The sequence below is a fragment of the Carica papaya genome, chromosome 5, assembly GCF_054855325.1.
Source record: "Carica papaya isolate Zhongbai chromosome 5, ASM5485532v1, whole genome shotgun sequence".
NCBI lineage: Eukaryota > Viridiplantae > Streptophyta > Magnoliopsida > Brassicales > Caricaceae > Carica > Carica papaya.
Window position 1 is genome coordinate 17968087 of NC_142313.1, and position 17184 is coordinate 17985270.

General features: G+C 34.0%; 1 protein-coding gene across 1 annotated transcript; it reads left to right on the forward strand.

The window, feature by feature from the left end:
* Window positions 1-864: 864 nt before the first annotated feature.
* LOC110823876 (Protein kinase superfamily protein) lies at window positions 865-9681 on the forward strand. The gene is made up of 3 exons (XM_088219527.1): window positions 865-1149; window positions 2399-3739; window positions 8564-9681. The coding sequence occupies exons 2-3, from the start codon at window positions 2451-2453 to the stop codon at window positions 9441-9443; spliced, it is 2169 nt and encodes a 722-aa protein (XP_088075653.1). The 5' UTR covers window positions 865-1149; window positions 2399-2450; the 3' UTR covers window positions 9444-9681.
* The last annotated feature ends 7503 nt before the right edge of the window (window positions 9682-17184 follow it).

Here is a 17184-nt window from a genome sequence, read left to right on the forward strand (position 1 = left end):
TATGATCTACATTATAATTTAGTATTAAAATTATAATTTAATATCCTTTTTTCCTTTTTAATATTTTATTAATTTATATGGTCTAAACTAAAAACAAAATAATTATTTTTATTAAGATTAATCTTTGGCTATTATTTTATATTTTAATTAAATAAAATATGAACAAAACTAGAAAAATATATTTTTTTGTGTCAAAAGTTTTTCTTCATAAAAATATCATAAATTGAAATAATTTAATAAATTTAAGGATTAAATTATAATAAAAATATTTTTAAATCTATTTTTTAACATGCAAATATTTCATGAACTGAAACGATAATTTATCTAAAAATTAGAGATGCATTTGAGTAAATATATTTATTTTGTGATGAATATATAATATATATTTTTATAAAAACTAATAAATAAAAATAATAAGTAGCTGGAGATGTAAAAATATGAATATTTAAGGTTAATGAAAAAAGAAAATAACGAAAATTAATTTTATTTTCTCAACTTAAATATTATTTATTGATAGAAGACAGTAAGTACTCTACTTGTTGCGTCATCAACCATATAAACTTACTGCATAAATAATACCAAAACATTTAATTTAAAAAAAATTGATAAAATTAAAAATAGTGAGAGCGTGAGATAGATGCGCGTGGAGATTTCGTCTGAACCGAATCCAAAACCCGATCTCTAGAAAATGGTTCGAAGGGCGATGACAGAAGAGAGAGAGGGAGTGGGCCCACCTCTGAAAACAAATGTAGCTTAAAGAAGAAACACTAAAGGGTCCCACATGTGGGCTCTACACCTACACTGGACCCCACCGCCTCAACCAAAGTGCACACTACCATATAAAGCAATAAGGCAAAAATAAAATTAAAGTGAAAAAGCTATTCAATCAAAAGCTTTTTCTTTTCTGTTACACACACCTCTTCTCTCTCCTCACAACACAAACTGTACTCTGAAAAAGAAAAGAGCTCGAGCTCTCATTGCTCGGGCTCGCTACAAATCTCTACTTCCCGTTTCTTTCAAAGCTTTTGGAGAGAGAAACAGCACTCTATAGCTGCTTTTGACTGGAGCACTACATCTCCTAATTTCCAAATCCTAACGTTATTTGTTGCCGGCTGCTGCTCCTCCAGATTCTTATTCTCTGCTGAACTGGTGCGTTTTTTAGGCTTCTTGTGTTCTGCTTGAATGTTCTGTGGTTGATTCCTCCACTTTGTTTGATTTTTTTTTTCTTTTGGATTTCTAGATTTTAATCTATATTGCTTCCGCCTCTTAAATTCTACATGTTTTTTTTTTTTTTGGTTTTTTACTTTCCGCGGAATGGTTTTAGGTGGAAATGAAGGGTTTATGTTGGAAATGCTCGATTGGAACCGACGAAATATTTTAATTTCATAGTTTTCGCTATTTGAGCTTCGGCCTTTACTTTTTTGCTGCTTACTTTTTTAGTTTTAATCAGGGCTCCTTCTTTTCTGTAAAATATTCACCATTTCTTTTTAGATTGATTGTGGCAGACAAAAAGAATTTTTATGAACGACTTACTTGATCTGGTGATTTTCGATAGTTTTTGCTAATTAGGGTTTTCTACTAAAGCATTTTGTAGCTCGAGGCGCTGATAGTGAAGGTTAGCGAGGATTTTATTTTGTTTGCCAGTTATCTAAACGCTGATTGCTTTTTGATATTTTTCTTTCTCAATTTCTTACTAGATTTATTAAAATTTTTTTTAGCTATATTCGCGAGAAAATAGTAACCTATAATCTCAGTCAATTTTCCATGCTTCGTGAAGCTTAAGGAGGTCGTTTGAGACAGAACTACCATGTTTTTTCGGTTATCGTTATAATAAATATAATAGTATTATTATTATTATTATTATTATTACTACTACTAGTTTTACTGCTATATTCCTATCAAACAAGAGTTCATAAAAAAATGTTTTGTGGTGATAGAGCTTGACTTCTCTTTCTCTTGCCTTATCTGATTGGTGTTTTCGGTCATTTTGGTGCTCTGATTTTTTAAATAAAGTAGGATGGTTAATTCGTTTTGTTAGAGCTCTTGTTTCTTAGGTAGACTTAGAAATTCAAGTAGTAGTTATATATATATCTCTAAATTTTAGAGGCCAAAATAACATATGCACCAGGTAAGAGTCAAAACTTTGATCTCGATTGTAAACTAGAAGTTTGATAACCGCTGGGCCAAAGCTGTTTTGGTTCATAATAGTTGTATATCATTTGATATTAAGAGGAACATAAAATTGAATTATAAACCACTGATATAACATAAAAGAAAACACTGGTGGATTTATTTAATAATAAAAAAAAAGAAAACACTAGTGGATAGAGGGCCTACTAAGAATCTAACAGGAAAAGGGGAAAAGAATCACTAAATTTAATCTCATTTTTATTAGCAGGATTATTTTTGGCTGAAAGACTATTCCATGTAAAATTAAGTGGTTATCAGCAATGGAAAGGGTTGCAGAATTCAATACAATTCCTGGGAAGTTTCCCATTGTGGCTCAGATTTCAAGTCCCTGCACAACCTTGGGGAGGGAAATGGGTCATGTTCCGAATGTGCATAAAGGTCCATTGAGAGAAGAGGTGAGTCAATCAAGTGCTAAAGACTCCAGAAGTTCAGTCTCACCTGCACCTGTAAGATCATGGAAAGGGAAAGACTCTTTACCAGGACATGAAGAGCTCATGCCAGATGTTGTTACATTCAAGGGCAGTGGTGACTTGGTCGAGGAAGGTTGCCCAAGTTCTTTCTCTGGGGCTAGTCATCCTGCAGAACCTGTCGATACAGATCTGATGAGTACTGTCTATGTACGAATAAGCCAAAATAAATCTGATGCTGGACGTCTGATGAAGAGCTTGTCGATGAAAGGACCCTTTCTAGAAGATCTTTCAATCCACATTCCTCCTAAGAAACCAAGTCCAGCTGTTCTTTCACCTGCAGAAAGCTTGGTTGAAGAACCTAATGATGTAAGTGCATTGTCTCCTCCTTTTTTGGTTCCCCGTGCATCACAAAATATGGAGAACACGATACTTCCACCAGATTCAGAGGAGAAGGAATGTGTTTGGGATGCTTCTTTGCCTCCCAGTGGTAATGTCAGTCCTCATAGCAGTATTGATAGTACGGGTGTTTTTACAGCTATGAGCATTGTTAACAGCTGTGCCAGTACATACCGCAGTGATGCAATTACAAGTGATGGTATGCTCAGCATGGAGAGGAACTGTGATAGTACTAAAGGTAGTGTTAGAGGGGATTCGCTTGAGAGTACGAAGACGAGTGTTAGCCGGGCAAGTGATAGTAGTGGTCTGAGTGATGACAGTAACTGGAGCAACATTACTGGGAGTGCAAACAAACCTCACAAGGGAAATGATCCTCGGTGGAAGGCTATCCTTGCCATTCGAGCACGAGATGGAATTTTAGGAATGAGTCATTTTAGATTACTCAAAAGACTAGGTTGTGGTGATATTGGCAGTGTATATCTCTCAGAGCTTAGTGGCACTCGTTGTTATTTTGCAATGAAAGTAATGGACAAGGCATCCCTTGCAAGCAGGAAAAAGTTGACCAGGGCTCAAACAGAAAGGGAAATTTTACAACTCCTGGACCATCCATTTCTACCAACCTTGTATACCCATTTTGAGACAGACAGATTCTCATGCTTAGTCATGGAATACTGTCCGGGTGGTGATCTCCATACTTTGAGGCAACGGCAGCCTGGTAAACATTTTTCAGAATATGCTGCACGGTACGATTTCTCTTCTAGCAATGTTGCTTGCTGTCTGGAGAATTAAATCTTCTGATTTGCTAATTATCATCTCTTCTGGGCTCTATCCCTAATTTATCTTTCTTCCCAATGCTTCCTCTTTTCGCTTTGGGTTCATTTCTAAATTTGTTTCTCCTTATCTTTGATGAGCTAATGTTTGTTGATCTGTTTCTGCATGCCTATTGATATTCTGATATTGCCTATTGAGTTGGCATCTAAGCAGACTAAATGTAATGCATTGGGTTCTATTTTCATGAAAGGGTGTGTATGTCAACACAAAATCGCTATTCTATAGTCCAACATTGGGTGTTTATTATAGACAGTCATATTGACACAATTTTAGGTTGGTCAACCTACTCACTTAAACAGTGAGGGAAATAACAAGTTTCACTAGTAAGGGCATCTATTTCTTGCTTTAAGATGTGAGAAATATATCTTGAAATTTTCAAATGGATGAAGTAGAGCAAAATTAAAAAGTGTGCATTGGCAGGCTTGATAATTATCAAATTCCATCCTTAGCTGATTATTCTTTGTCCTATTCCTTGGCTGTAGATACTAAGTTGGGCAGCAGTTTGTGTCAAAACATGAAGCTATTAACGATTTCATTCCTAAAGCTGAAAGTGATACGTTTTATTAATCATATCATCAAAACCCGAATCCAAACTCAACCCTCTTTATAAATGGATTGAACTGTCTAAACTTGTTTAAACCCGTTTATCTAATTCGTTAGATTATGTGTTAATTAACTCAGTATCAGTTTCATATATTTACATCAGATGATTAATATGTTTTTGATCATTACAAAATCATAATTGAAAAATTCAATCTGTTATCTATTTAAAGTAGTACGATAATAATAGTATTACTATAAAATATACATAAAAATTCAGGTATCAATTCAGCAAAGTAATTATTTTAAAAATATAAACATTAAGTAAATCTATCACATATTAATGTCATTATTTATTTTGATGTTATCAACGCAGTAGAAGATTTGTCAGTACATAAATATAGCCAAGTTAATGCATATTGCATCATCAATTCAATAAATTTATGAACTTTACATTAAATGGGTTTAATGGTCAAATGGGTTAAGCAAGTTTTGACCTGTTTAGGCACATTTATATTGTCTTTAAACCTTTTGGACCTGTTCATGGCCAATCTCAAATATGCTCACATCTGCTTAATCATGTGTCTAAATGGTTCTATAATAGTGCTGTATGGAAATTTTCTAACCTTATTGAACAGCAGATAAGCTTTTGCCTGAGAATATTTTTCCCTAATTTTTGCTTGAGGTGCATGGTTTGGAACAAATAGGTTTTTCAAGGCGATAGGAGAAATTTCCAGCCATCCTCACTTATAATTTGCTGTTGCAAGTTAACCACATGGCTAGTACCTCAATGGTCAAGTGCTTTCCACACTCGTCATGGATGAGTTTAGGTACATGAGTCTGGGTCCTAATTATGATGGGGTTACTTGCTCCCCTTAGCAAACTGTGTGGATCTTCCAGTAATTGATTCTTTGATCTGCCAGGAAAGACTCAGTTTATGTTGAAATGAACCAAAAACACCCATGTCTTGCTCCACTATAGACACCTCTTTGTCTGATCCTCCTGATACTATTTGAGAACGTTCCCAAATTTTTGCTGGAGAGATCATAGCTCACCCGTAACTGGAGACTTTGATACCAAAGCTATGGTTCCTATTGATAGTCTTGATATAAGATTTTGATTGATGATGACAAATCTCAAAGATCTCCCAGAGTTTAATGGACTCAAGCATTTTTTTTTTTGTTCTTCTCTAATTCTTTTTCTTTAATGTAAAACTGAATTTATTCTTAATAAACAGAATAACTGCTTTCTTACTGCCTTATTCTAGATGGTAGCAGTTATATGGTTGTTCAATTTATATAAACCGCCAGCTTAATAGGTGGCATAAAAACAATGAAAAACATTATTTTTCTTTGATACCATAACAGAATATAGCTATATAGAACATGTTAAAGGTGTACATAATTCCTTATTTATTTCTTCTTCTTCCCTGGCTAATACATCTGATTTATAAGCACTATTTTCAGAAGTATAATCAACTGATCGGTGCTCATAACAGGTTAAGGAGAAGACAATAGGAAAATGTTGATGTGAGGCTGCTCCATTATAAGGTCCACAACCTGCCCCCCCATAGATTTCGTCATAAAAGTGTCTTTGCATGTAGCCAAAGGAGAAACGAAATAGGAATCATTGATGGCCCTTACCTCACTCCAGCCGTCCAGCCAACTTGTAACCTTTCTTCTGGAACTAACAAAAACCTTATGCATTCAAAGGACTCTTCCCAGCTAGAGTTGATTTCCTTCTACTGGTCTGTGTCATGCAGAAATCTAGTCTGTATGGTCCTCCATTCCCTGCTGGAAGCCCAAGCTTGGCTCTAATCTTCTTTTGCAATACACTACCATCAATATTTGTGATCTCCAAAGCCATTTCTTGAGGAGATCTTTGTTGAGCTCAACAAGCGATCTAAACCAAGCCCACCCTGTTGAAAGGGAAGCTTAATCATGTCCCAGGCCGCCAAATAAAAACTCCGTTGCTCCTCAGAATCATTCCACAAAATCAACACTGGAGAACCTCTAGTTTCTCAACTACACTAGACAGAATTGTGAACAAGGACAAATAAAAATAAATAGGTAGGCTAGACATTGTGCACTTAGTGAGAGTGAGTTTTGCTCCTTTTGGAAAGGAATCCCTGCTTTGGACCAATTGGCCTTTTCTTAAATCTGGCCACTACAAGGTCCAATAGTCCTTGAATATGGCCCCAATATGCATATCCATGTACTTGAAGGGGAGATTGGATACCTTACACCCCAAGATATCTGCAAAACACTCCATATCGTCCCACAAAGGAAACAGTTCAGATTTAGTCAAGTTAACCAGAGATGGTTTAGAAATTAGAGGAATGGAGGTGAGAAAATAAAGGAATAAAGTTGACTAGAGGTCATTAGGGCTATGTTGAAGAAACACAAGAAGAAATAGACGTAACATGATAGGTTAAACAGAACAATTAAGGAAAAAAAGGAACAAGGATGATAGTGAATAAAATCCTAAAACAATAGAATTCTTATTCATTATCTTTTGTCTGATAAATGTTTGTAGCCATTATATAGGCACTCAATACAACTGATAAACTGAAAGTTAACCAAAACTGTCGGTTCCATATGAAACCAACAAGGAAAATTGAAAGGTCAGAAGAAACTTGCCCGATGCGGTCATCATGGACTAAAGCAGTTTTTGTTGGAGTATGGGGCAAATCAAAATTACTGCAAGTGGGAAGTTGCTCATCAAGATTAACATGGATGAAAACAACTTTAATGGGAGCCCTTGTTTCTTGTACTGCTAAAGTTGGTTAAAAAAAAACTCGAAGCTTCTCATCTTCTGGCATAGGAGGCATGTGTATTCTTGCAAAGAATCCAATAATTTCTTAACTTCCTAGAGCACGTCTTTTCGTGCTTAATATTCAGCTGACAATAAATATCATAGATGCAATGAATATTTAGAGAAAATTTAGAATAAATAACTTCATCACGATAATGGTACCAAATATGAACTTTATTAGGTGGAAGTATATCAATTCATTCAATGCTTTCATAGACACCAAAAGGTTGATACAGGACATTACATGTAATAGGGCGGAGAACATGATTGAATTATAATCAATAGTTGGTTAGAACTGACTCCATCTTAAACAATTTTTTTAATGAAAAAAAATCGGAAAATACGGTGCTGATAAGCAACTTGAAGAAGGTTTAGTGGCTTAACAGTTGCCCAAAATGACTCAACTCAGTTTAGAAACTCGTAATGGAGACTTTTTTTATTTTCTTTTGTCTTTCTCCTTTTTTAGTAATGAATGTTGTTTCGTTGATTTGGAAGAATCAGCTAAGAAAAATGTTTGTTTTTTGTTTTTTCTTTCTTGCTATTTTGCAGGTAATATGGCATAGAAGTTAGACTTGGGTACCAGTTGATGTAGGACAAGTGCCTCTGTTTTAACTTGTCCAGGATAGTTTAGAAATTAGAGAAATGGAGGTGAGAAAACAGGAATAAAGTAGAAATTAGAGATTGAAGTGATGAAATATAGAGATAATTAGATAAAACATGATATGTCAAAGGAAACAATAACTAGAGAAAGGGCATTGATTACAACTGATAAGAAAAATATGAAAATAATAAAATAGAAAATCAAGGTTTTCTTAAATCCTATCCAATTAAGCTAAATAAATTGAAGACTAAATAATACTAATAACAATTGCTTAGATCTTTCTTGATACTATAACTATTTCAGTTTTGGATCTTATTCTGCATCACCCTCTTTGACCATTCTCTAACAATTGTGTTTCACTAAGGATTTTGTCAGTGTATTTCTTTTCCAGTTTCAGTTTATTGATGTACCTTAATTAGTTGATATGTAAAATTTATTATTAAGTTTTATGACCTTATGTATTTGATATGCAGAATTTTAGTAACAATTTTTATATTTGTTTCATAATTGAACCAATTCTTTTTTTTTTTTTGAAATAAATAATTGAACCAATTCTTATCTGATATTTAGTTCTATATGGTAGATTTCTATTCTTCCTTGTCCATGTAGGGATCACAAATCTAACCAGTGTAATTCAAATGTGGAGCTAGTTTGTTTCTTGTTGAAGTCTCTTTCTCATGTCTATTGTGTGTATGTTTCTATTTTAACATTTGAACCAAAGCGGAGCTTTTTTGGTGGTGGGAATTTTCTATATATAATCGTTATCTTCTTCCACATGCAGATTCTATGCAGCAGAGGTTTTGTTGGCTCTTGAGTATCTGCACATGCTTGGTGTTGTTTATAGGGATTTAAAACCTGAGAACGTTCTTGTTCGTGATGATGGCCATATAATGCTCTCTGATTTTGATCTTTCTCTAAGGTGTGCAGTTTCCCCGACATTGATAAAAACCTCATTTGATTCTGATCCATCTAAACGGGGAGCTGGTGTCGCATTTTGTGTTCAGCCTGCCTGTATTGAGCCATCATCAGTGTGTATCCAGCCTGCCTGCTTTATACCTCGAATATTTCCTCAAAAAAACAAGAAGAAAAATCGTAAGCTTCGAACTGATCTTGGGTCGCCATCTAGTACACTTCCAGAGCTTGTTGCAGAGCCTACTGCAGCACGGTCCATGTCCTTTGTGGGAACCCATGAATATCTAGCCCCTGAAATTATCAAGGGGGAAGGACATGGCAGTGCTGTTGATTGGTGGACTTTTGGCATCTTTTTGCACGAGTTACTTTACGGCAGAACACCATTCAAAGGCTCTGGAAACCGTGCCACACTGTTTAATGTGGTTGGGCAGCAGCTTAGATTCCCTGACTCACCAGCCACTAGTTATGCTAGTCGTGATTTAATCAGGGGCTTGCTAGTGAAGGAGCCACAACACAGGCTTGGAGTGAAGAGGGGTGCAACTGAGATCAAGCAGCATCCTTTCTTTGAAGGTGTAAATTGGGCACTAATTCGCTGCAGCACACCTCCAGAGGTCCCGAGACCAGTAGAAGCCGAGCTGCCTGGTAAATTTGGGGCAGTAGAGCCAATAGGTGTCGGCAGCAATAGTAAAAGGATGGTGGGCACGGATATGAAACCCGGAGGTAAATATCTGGACTTCGAGTTCTTCTAGGTATAAGTAAATAGATTGTTGTGGTGATTTATGTTGGTATCATTAGTTGATCGTGTTAGAATTATGGTGATTAAACAGCCAGAAATCCGTGTCAATTGGAAAATCAGTAGTTGAAGTTTTATAAAATATGCTGGGTTTCCAATGGTTGATGGATCACACCATCATCCGATGTTTACGCTTCACAACTAAATTGGGGTAAATCCCCAATTTATTTATTTATTAGAGCTAATGTTGTCGATCCAGTTCTACACACAAATTTTACCTTTTTCTCACCATCTGAGTCTGATGCTGCGAACTGAAATTGTAACTTTTTAACTACATGAATCTAAAGAATGAACATTACTGGCAAAATGGCATTTTATAATACCTAACGAACTACTGAAAGAGCCAGAAAAAAGGTAAATTTTGCAGATGTTGGAATTGGAATGTGTGGGCTGATGTTTTAATTGCCCCTTTAGGGTTTTGAAAACAAAGAGACTATAAACTATGTTATCAATTCATGGATAAAGAATTTTTTTTTGAGTAGAAATCTATATATTTCAGTGATAATAAGATATTTTAATGTGTATGGAAAGTACCATCTAGGATTTGAACTTGCACTCATAGAAAGGAGGCTCTGAGCTTACACTCAAAGAAAGGAGTTTTATGATTAGGGAATGGTTGGAAATTAATAAAAAAATTAGTTATATTTAAGTGTTAATCTTTTATCGTGATAATTAAATTTTCTTAATTAGAATATTTATGATTGGTTAAAAATTAACTTAATCTTTTTTATTCAAAAAACTGGCAATATTTCATCCTATTATATTGATTTTCTGTTTTGTTTTAACAAAAAAAAAAAAAAAGTTTCTTGAGACTGGTATAAGAAACATAATATTTACTAATTAACTGATAATCTTCCATTTCCAAAAAAATTATAAGTATAGAAGTATGTTAATTACATATTAATATACTAAATAACACAATTTTTTCATCTCATAAAAGAGGGAAAATATTGTTTTCCCTTTCTCACATCCCTTACCCTCTTGTTTCTTCTCACGAAAGGTCATTATGCTCGAAGAACTTTAGGTATAAAGCTCTCACTTTCTAAGAAATTTATATTATTATTCATGCACTACTTTAGCGTATCACCTCCAAACCTGAGTCTCGAAGATAGTTATGTGATTGATATCAAACTGATAAATTTTCTCTTTTCCATCGAGTATTTATTAGACCACTCATCAAGTAAGATAATTGAGTTGCTAAAAAAATTCCATTGGACTTCTGTTCACATCGACTATTATTTAAATTTACATTATTTATAAGTTTGTCTTCATCCATTCGTCATAACAATTATTCAAAATTAAAATGACTTTAGTAAGAGATGAAAAGTCACTAAAAATTGATTCAAATTAAAAATTTTCTATCAAAATTCACAATGTAATAGTAAATGGAAGACGTATTTCTTGAGAATAGTCATAAAAGCAAAATCCTTAATATCTACTTCAAAATATTCAATGTAAAACTCTATCTTTTAATCTTACAGATAAATAAACAAATAGATTAAATAATAATAATATTAAGCCTTATTTCCTCCAATTCAAAATTTAAATCATATTAGGAATATTTATACCTTCAAGATTATTATTAAATAAATTTACATATGATTAATCCATCATTCAAACAAATATTCTTACATGTCCTGCAACATTGTTAACATTCTCCAGATATTCAACTAGAAGCTTACAAGTCATTCTTAATTTGTTTGGTTAGTCATTTATGAAGTTGTTCAGTCTTACATCTAACAACAATAGAGTTGAAAAAATGCAAAAGTTATAATTATACGAACTCTATATTACTTATATGATAATTACATATTAACTTTTAACATTTTAAAGCAACTAGCTCTCAATATGTTGCATCTAGTTCACACTCTCCAACGAATTTGTTGGACCCTTGAAATTGGTCGGTCTATCTTTTGAAATTGAGCAAATGCCCTATTCATCTTGGCTCAAACTATATGTTTGATTGAGTTATATTGTTTTAATATTACCCATAGCACCTTATTGATGTATAAATATCATTTCATTCTTAAAGAAATGGGTAATAGTTTCTACCGTTCCAGCAAACATGTCTACATCACCAATAATAGACTAATTCTGTTTTGAAGTGGGTACTAATAGAACTAAAGGTACGTCGCCTTCATAGTTTTTATCATCTTGGACGAATGAAATAACCAAACGAGGTGTGAGTCTAGTACTAAAACATAAATTATTACAGTCCTCACCATTTCTTTGTACCCTAACTTAGCAACGTACACTACAGGAATAGACATAGCTCTTCCCTTACCCTGTCCTCTCTTAAGCGACATAGTTGCCAATCTAATACAAGAAAAGGAATAAAAGTCATAAAAAAATGAATGTAAAAAATAAAAAAGATTCCTTTAGGAGTTAATTGTTTTCTTTTCTAAATCTTTTAGAAGTTTTTTTTTTTAAAAAAAATAATAATTCATCGAATCTAAAAATAGACTCTGATACTAAAAACATAACATTGCTATAAGAGCAAATCCTTAAAAGAAATATTTTATTTGCAAAAATTTACAAAAGGACAAGATAAAAAAAAAAGAAAATCCCTTCCAAGTTCTACATTAACTAATGTCTAAGAAGTTGAAATTATTTAAAACAATCTCGTGCCAACAAAAATCCAAACAAATCCCAAAAGTTTCATATCTCTATAAGTCTACAAAACATCATAAAACAACATCGAGTCGTTCCAATAAAAATCATATGATTCTCAAAGAAAATTTTAGTAAAAAAATAAAACAAAATAATAATCCAAGTTCTAAAAAAAGAGTTGTGGAAGTCATGCAACAATGTTGTTGAAGAGAAACCTAACAAGAGAACCTTACATAAATAATTGTTATAACTTGTACGAATCTAACTCCTTTCTTAAAAAGCTAAATTTGCAAATTTATAGTAAGTTGTGATGCTCAATGAGTAACATACATTATACTTAAAGGCTTAATCACTTCACTAGGGGAATCAATTATAAATCTTTTCATATATATATATACATGTATTTATATATCTAGGCATACAAACATTTTCTTTCATAAATCAATATATTTATTGTCAACCAACCACGTATATAGACTTATATGAGCTCATATACTGACAATAATAAGATCGTATTTTTTTAGAACTATTTCATTTTATTTTAACCTTATATATGACATTCAATTAACTCAAGAAGGTACTTTATTTACACAAAACATAAAGCTCAACAAAACATTTTAGTTTTAATTTAAAGTACTTAACAATTAATATATATATATATATATACACTTATTCGTATATTTCATAGTGTATGGCTCACCTGACCCTCTTTTTATTTCTTCTAAATAAACCTTTGGAAGCACCTGGTTACCTCATTCCAAACAAATTTAATCTTTGGACACCCTTAGACCTTATTTGTTGACAGATTTATACTCGCTTATGAGTATACCAGACTCCTATGCTTTCACAATTTTATAATGAGTACAGGCATACCTGACCCCTATTCATTGCATAATCATAATAAGTATGGGTACACCTAGTCCCATTATTTAAAAATAATAGTAAGTACGTGTCTACTTGGCCCACATCATGTGATGTCTTGCCACCCCATGGGCAACAATGTCCGACACAGAACAAAAGAGTGCATTTAGAATAAATGCGGAATACATTTATCCCTTACAAAATATAATAGTGTATATTGAGGCATCAAGATTAACTATATAAAATTACAAAATAATCGTTCTAGTTATCCTACAAAGTACTAGCCTCACAAAATAAAAAACTCTCATTTCACTCAACTCCTATTGATCTTGAAACAGATCTAGACAAACTTTTGGGAGTAGACTTGTTTCCTCATTTAGGGGGAATGGATTGAGGCGAGTTCCATGAAACTCAGTAAGGATAATTTGAAAAGTTAATTAATGCAATTAGTGAAATTCGACAGTCATCATTTCAAAACAACAGTTTACTTATAAGAGACTATTAAAAATTTCATAATGCAATTGCATTTTAATTTAGAAACTGCTGAAAACTTTATATCATTTTCATTTTAAATTCATTATAATAGAAATTTTCATTTCTACCCTTAACAGATTAGTCCATTCCATCCATTATCATGGCAATCCAATTAGTACAGTACAAGTTAATTCAAAATAATTATAATTTTTCTATATAGTACATTATTTAGACAATTCTTTGATAGCCTTTTTCATTTAGTTATTGACTCAATTAGGTTTCACTATTTACAGACCTTCATACGAAGCCATTTAAATCTATATCGACAGAGAGCAGAGGGGATCCCCAACTCCCACTATGAATGGGAAATAGTTGAGTAACAATAACATCAATAATAGTAGCAATAACCTATGACCACAGTAGTACTTCGCCATAGTGACCTATAGTGACCTATCTCGTCATAGAGAGATGCTAATACAACGCCCATTCATAAGGCTAGTTCACCAACAGTCAATAAACAATAGTAATACAATGCCCCTCCATGATAACGGGTAAATGATTTACAGACTCTTTATTGGTTAAGTTTTACTTGACTCCATATTTGTTACTATTTGCTCTAAGGCCTATTTTGTTAAGAATTTACCCTAAATCTGTTTGCCCATTATTTTCTAAAATTTCCTAAAAGGTCTATTTAATCATTTTCTCAAGTTTCCTAAAAGACTATTTAATTATTTCCCTTAATTTTCTAAAAGTCTATTTAATTATTTTTCCTATTTTTCTAAAAGTTTGTTCAATTATTTTATTTGCAATACAACCACAAAAGTCCAATTTATTTCTTAATTAAGGCCCACTATTCATAAAAACCCATTTTTGGTCAATCAAATTAATTAATTTCTTTTCCAATTATTTAAAACCCGTTAATTCGGCCCATTAGGCCCATTATTAACAAAATCTTTTTTTGGTTAATTAAATTAATTAATTTTGTTTGCAATTTATTTAAAACATTAACCTAGCCCATTGGGCCTGTTTCGACCCGAGGAAATGCTGGAGTGCAAAACCCACAAAAGGGGGATTTTCCCAATATGCTCGCACGATACAGTCTGCCCTTTTGACGCACAATACCTGGCAGAACCGCGTGACACACAGGGTGTGCTGCGTGCTGTCCTGACACTTCGGGCGTACCTAGACAAACCCCACACGTGCATGTGTGCATCCTTTCGTGCGGCATGGAAGGTGTTAGACCAGGCTCTCTTGGTGCATGGGTGCCTGACAGAGCCCGCATGTCTTTGAGTGACATGCTGAACGTACGCAATGTGCCACGAGAATATGTCCCAATACTAATGGGCGTTTGGACAACGACCCGCGGGCACAAACCGCACGGTAGAGATGTGTCCTGCTTCATTTCCTAGCACTTTGGCATTTGGCAGTCGCAAGCAGAAGCATTTTTGACTTCTCTTGTCATCTCCTCACAATTTATACCATTTATCATTTTTATAAACAAATTAAAATCATCGTTAATCACCCATTTTCATCATCCAAATAATTCGAAAAAAAAAAAGATTAAATATTAAAAAAAGTATGAACACACACTCACCTTTCACTAAACCAAAAACAACATGCATGCACGATTTACTAAAAGATTTACCGATTAAAAGCTAGAAAACCAATAATTTACATAAAAAAAACACTACCTCTTTGCTTACCTTATTGATAAACACTCCTAAGTTCAAGAAATAACTCCCAATCATAGAGCAAAAAGTTGGTTGCAGCGTTGGCTTGCGGGTATGAAAAACTCATATGAGCTACTATCATTTAGGGAAGAAGAAGCTGCAAGCATAAAGGGGTTACAGAAATGGGAAATGATAATTAAAAATAATAAAATAAATAAAAATTAAAATAAAAATATATTAAAATTACGAATCTCGAGAACATCGTAAATTAATTTAAATTTAAGGTAACTAAAGATCCAAATAAATAGAGTTTTCAAATAATTTTAGCACAATGATAGGCGGGGTGTTACATAGTGGTCTTTTACAAGGTCTCCCCATAACTGAGTGGAAATGGGAGCACATGACCATGGATTTCATCACGGGTTTGCCAAGAACCAGCTCCAATCGTGATGCCATATGGGTCATTGTGGACAGACTGACCAAGTCCGTCCACTTTCTTGCAAGTAAGACTACTGACTCGACCAATAAGCTGGCTCAGTTATACATCGAGGAGATTGTCTGATTTCATGGCTTTCTATTTCTGTGGTGTCAGATATGGATCCTCGTTTCACCTCTCACTTTTGGGATAGCTTCTAAGAAGCTCTTGGCTTTAGCCTCTACTTCAGTACTGTTTATCGGTGCCCAAACTGATGGGCAATCTGAGTGTATTATCCAGACATTGGAGGACATGTTATGCGCTTGTATACTGGACTTTGGTGGTAATTGGGATATGTACCTTTCCTTTTACAAGTATGCTTATAACAATAGTTACCACTCTAGTATTAGCATGGCTCTATTTGAAGCTCTTTATGATAGGCCTTGTCGATCCCCGATATGTTGGAATGAGTTTGGGAATAGGTATGTCCTTGCGACGAAATATGTTCAAGAAATTGTCGACATGGTTGCTGTCATTCGGAAGAATCTCGTCATTGTATAAAGTCACTAGAAGAGCTATGCTGACATCCGAAAAAGATCTTTGGAGTTTGCTGCTGGTGACCACGTCTTTCTTAAGGTCTTTCCATACAAGGGAAATATGTGGTTCGAGAACAGAGAAAAGCTTAATCATCTTTACATTAGACCTTTCGAGATCCTATAACGTGTAGGCCCTATAGCATACCATCTCGTCCTACCCAAAGAATTTCATGGCCTTCACAATATTTTTCACGTCTCCGTGCTTAAAGGATACCATCTTGACCTTTCCTACATCATTTCCTATCAACAAATTTTCTTCAACTCGAGCATGACCTATGTGGAATACCTGACAGAGATTGTCGATTGAATGGAGAAAATTCTATGCAACAAAAGAATCTCGATAGTTAAGGTACTATAGCGACATCACACGCTGAAGGAAGCGAGAAGGAACTTGCGAAATACATGCAAGAGAAGTTTCCTGAGTTGTTACGAAGAAAACTGCAAATTTGGAGGACCAAATTTATTTGAGGTGGGAAGAATGTAACACCACGAGGCCTCTACGCTTAAACATGATGCTAAAAACTCCATTTGGGCCTTAATGTTACTTATATTTAATATTTTGCATATATTTTATAATGCTTTTAAAACTAACTCGTGTTTTAGAAAAATTTTAAAATATGTGTACATAGTTTTTTAGTATTTTTAGGAAAGAGAGAGAAAAACAGTGAAAAATCAGAACAGTGGAAGATAGCAAAAATCCCAGGAAAAATTACAAATGACTACACAACCCTACACATCGGCAGGGCATGACACCCTTGTCGCACAAGTCCCATTGTGGCAACCTCTCCTTTGCTGCCACGTGACACGCATTCAATGGTTCCCAAAAATTATAAATTTTGCCCCTCCCCCTTATTTTCCACCCACTCACATCTTTCTTTCTTCTTACATCTATTTTAGAGAGAGAAAATGGAGTTTTAGAGAGAGAAAGTAAGGAAAAAGTTTGTAGGAGTCATTATAGGAATTCTAGATGTAAAACACCCTTTCTATCCACTTCTAGGAATTTGGTTATTCGCCAAGTGTCGGTAAGGGATCTTGTATTTCTGTTTATACCTCTAAGTGCTCTTTTTAGAT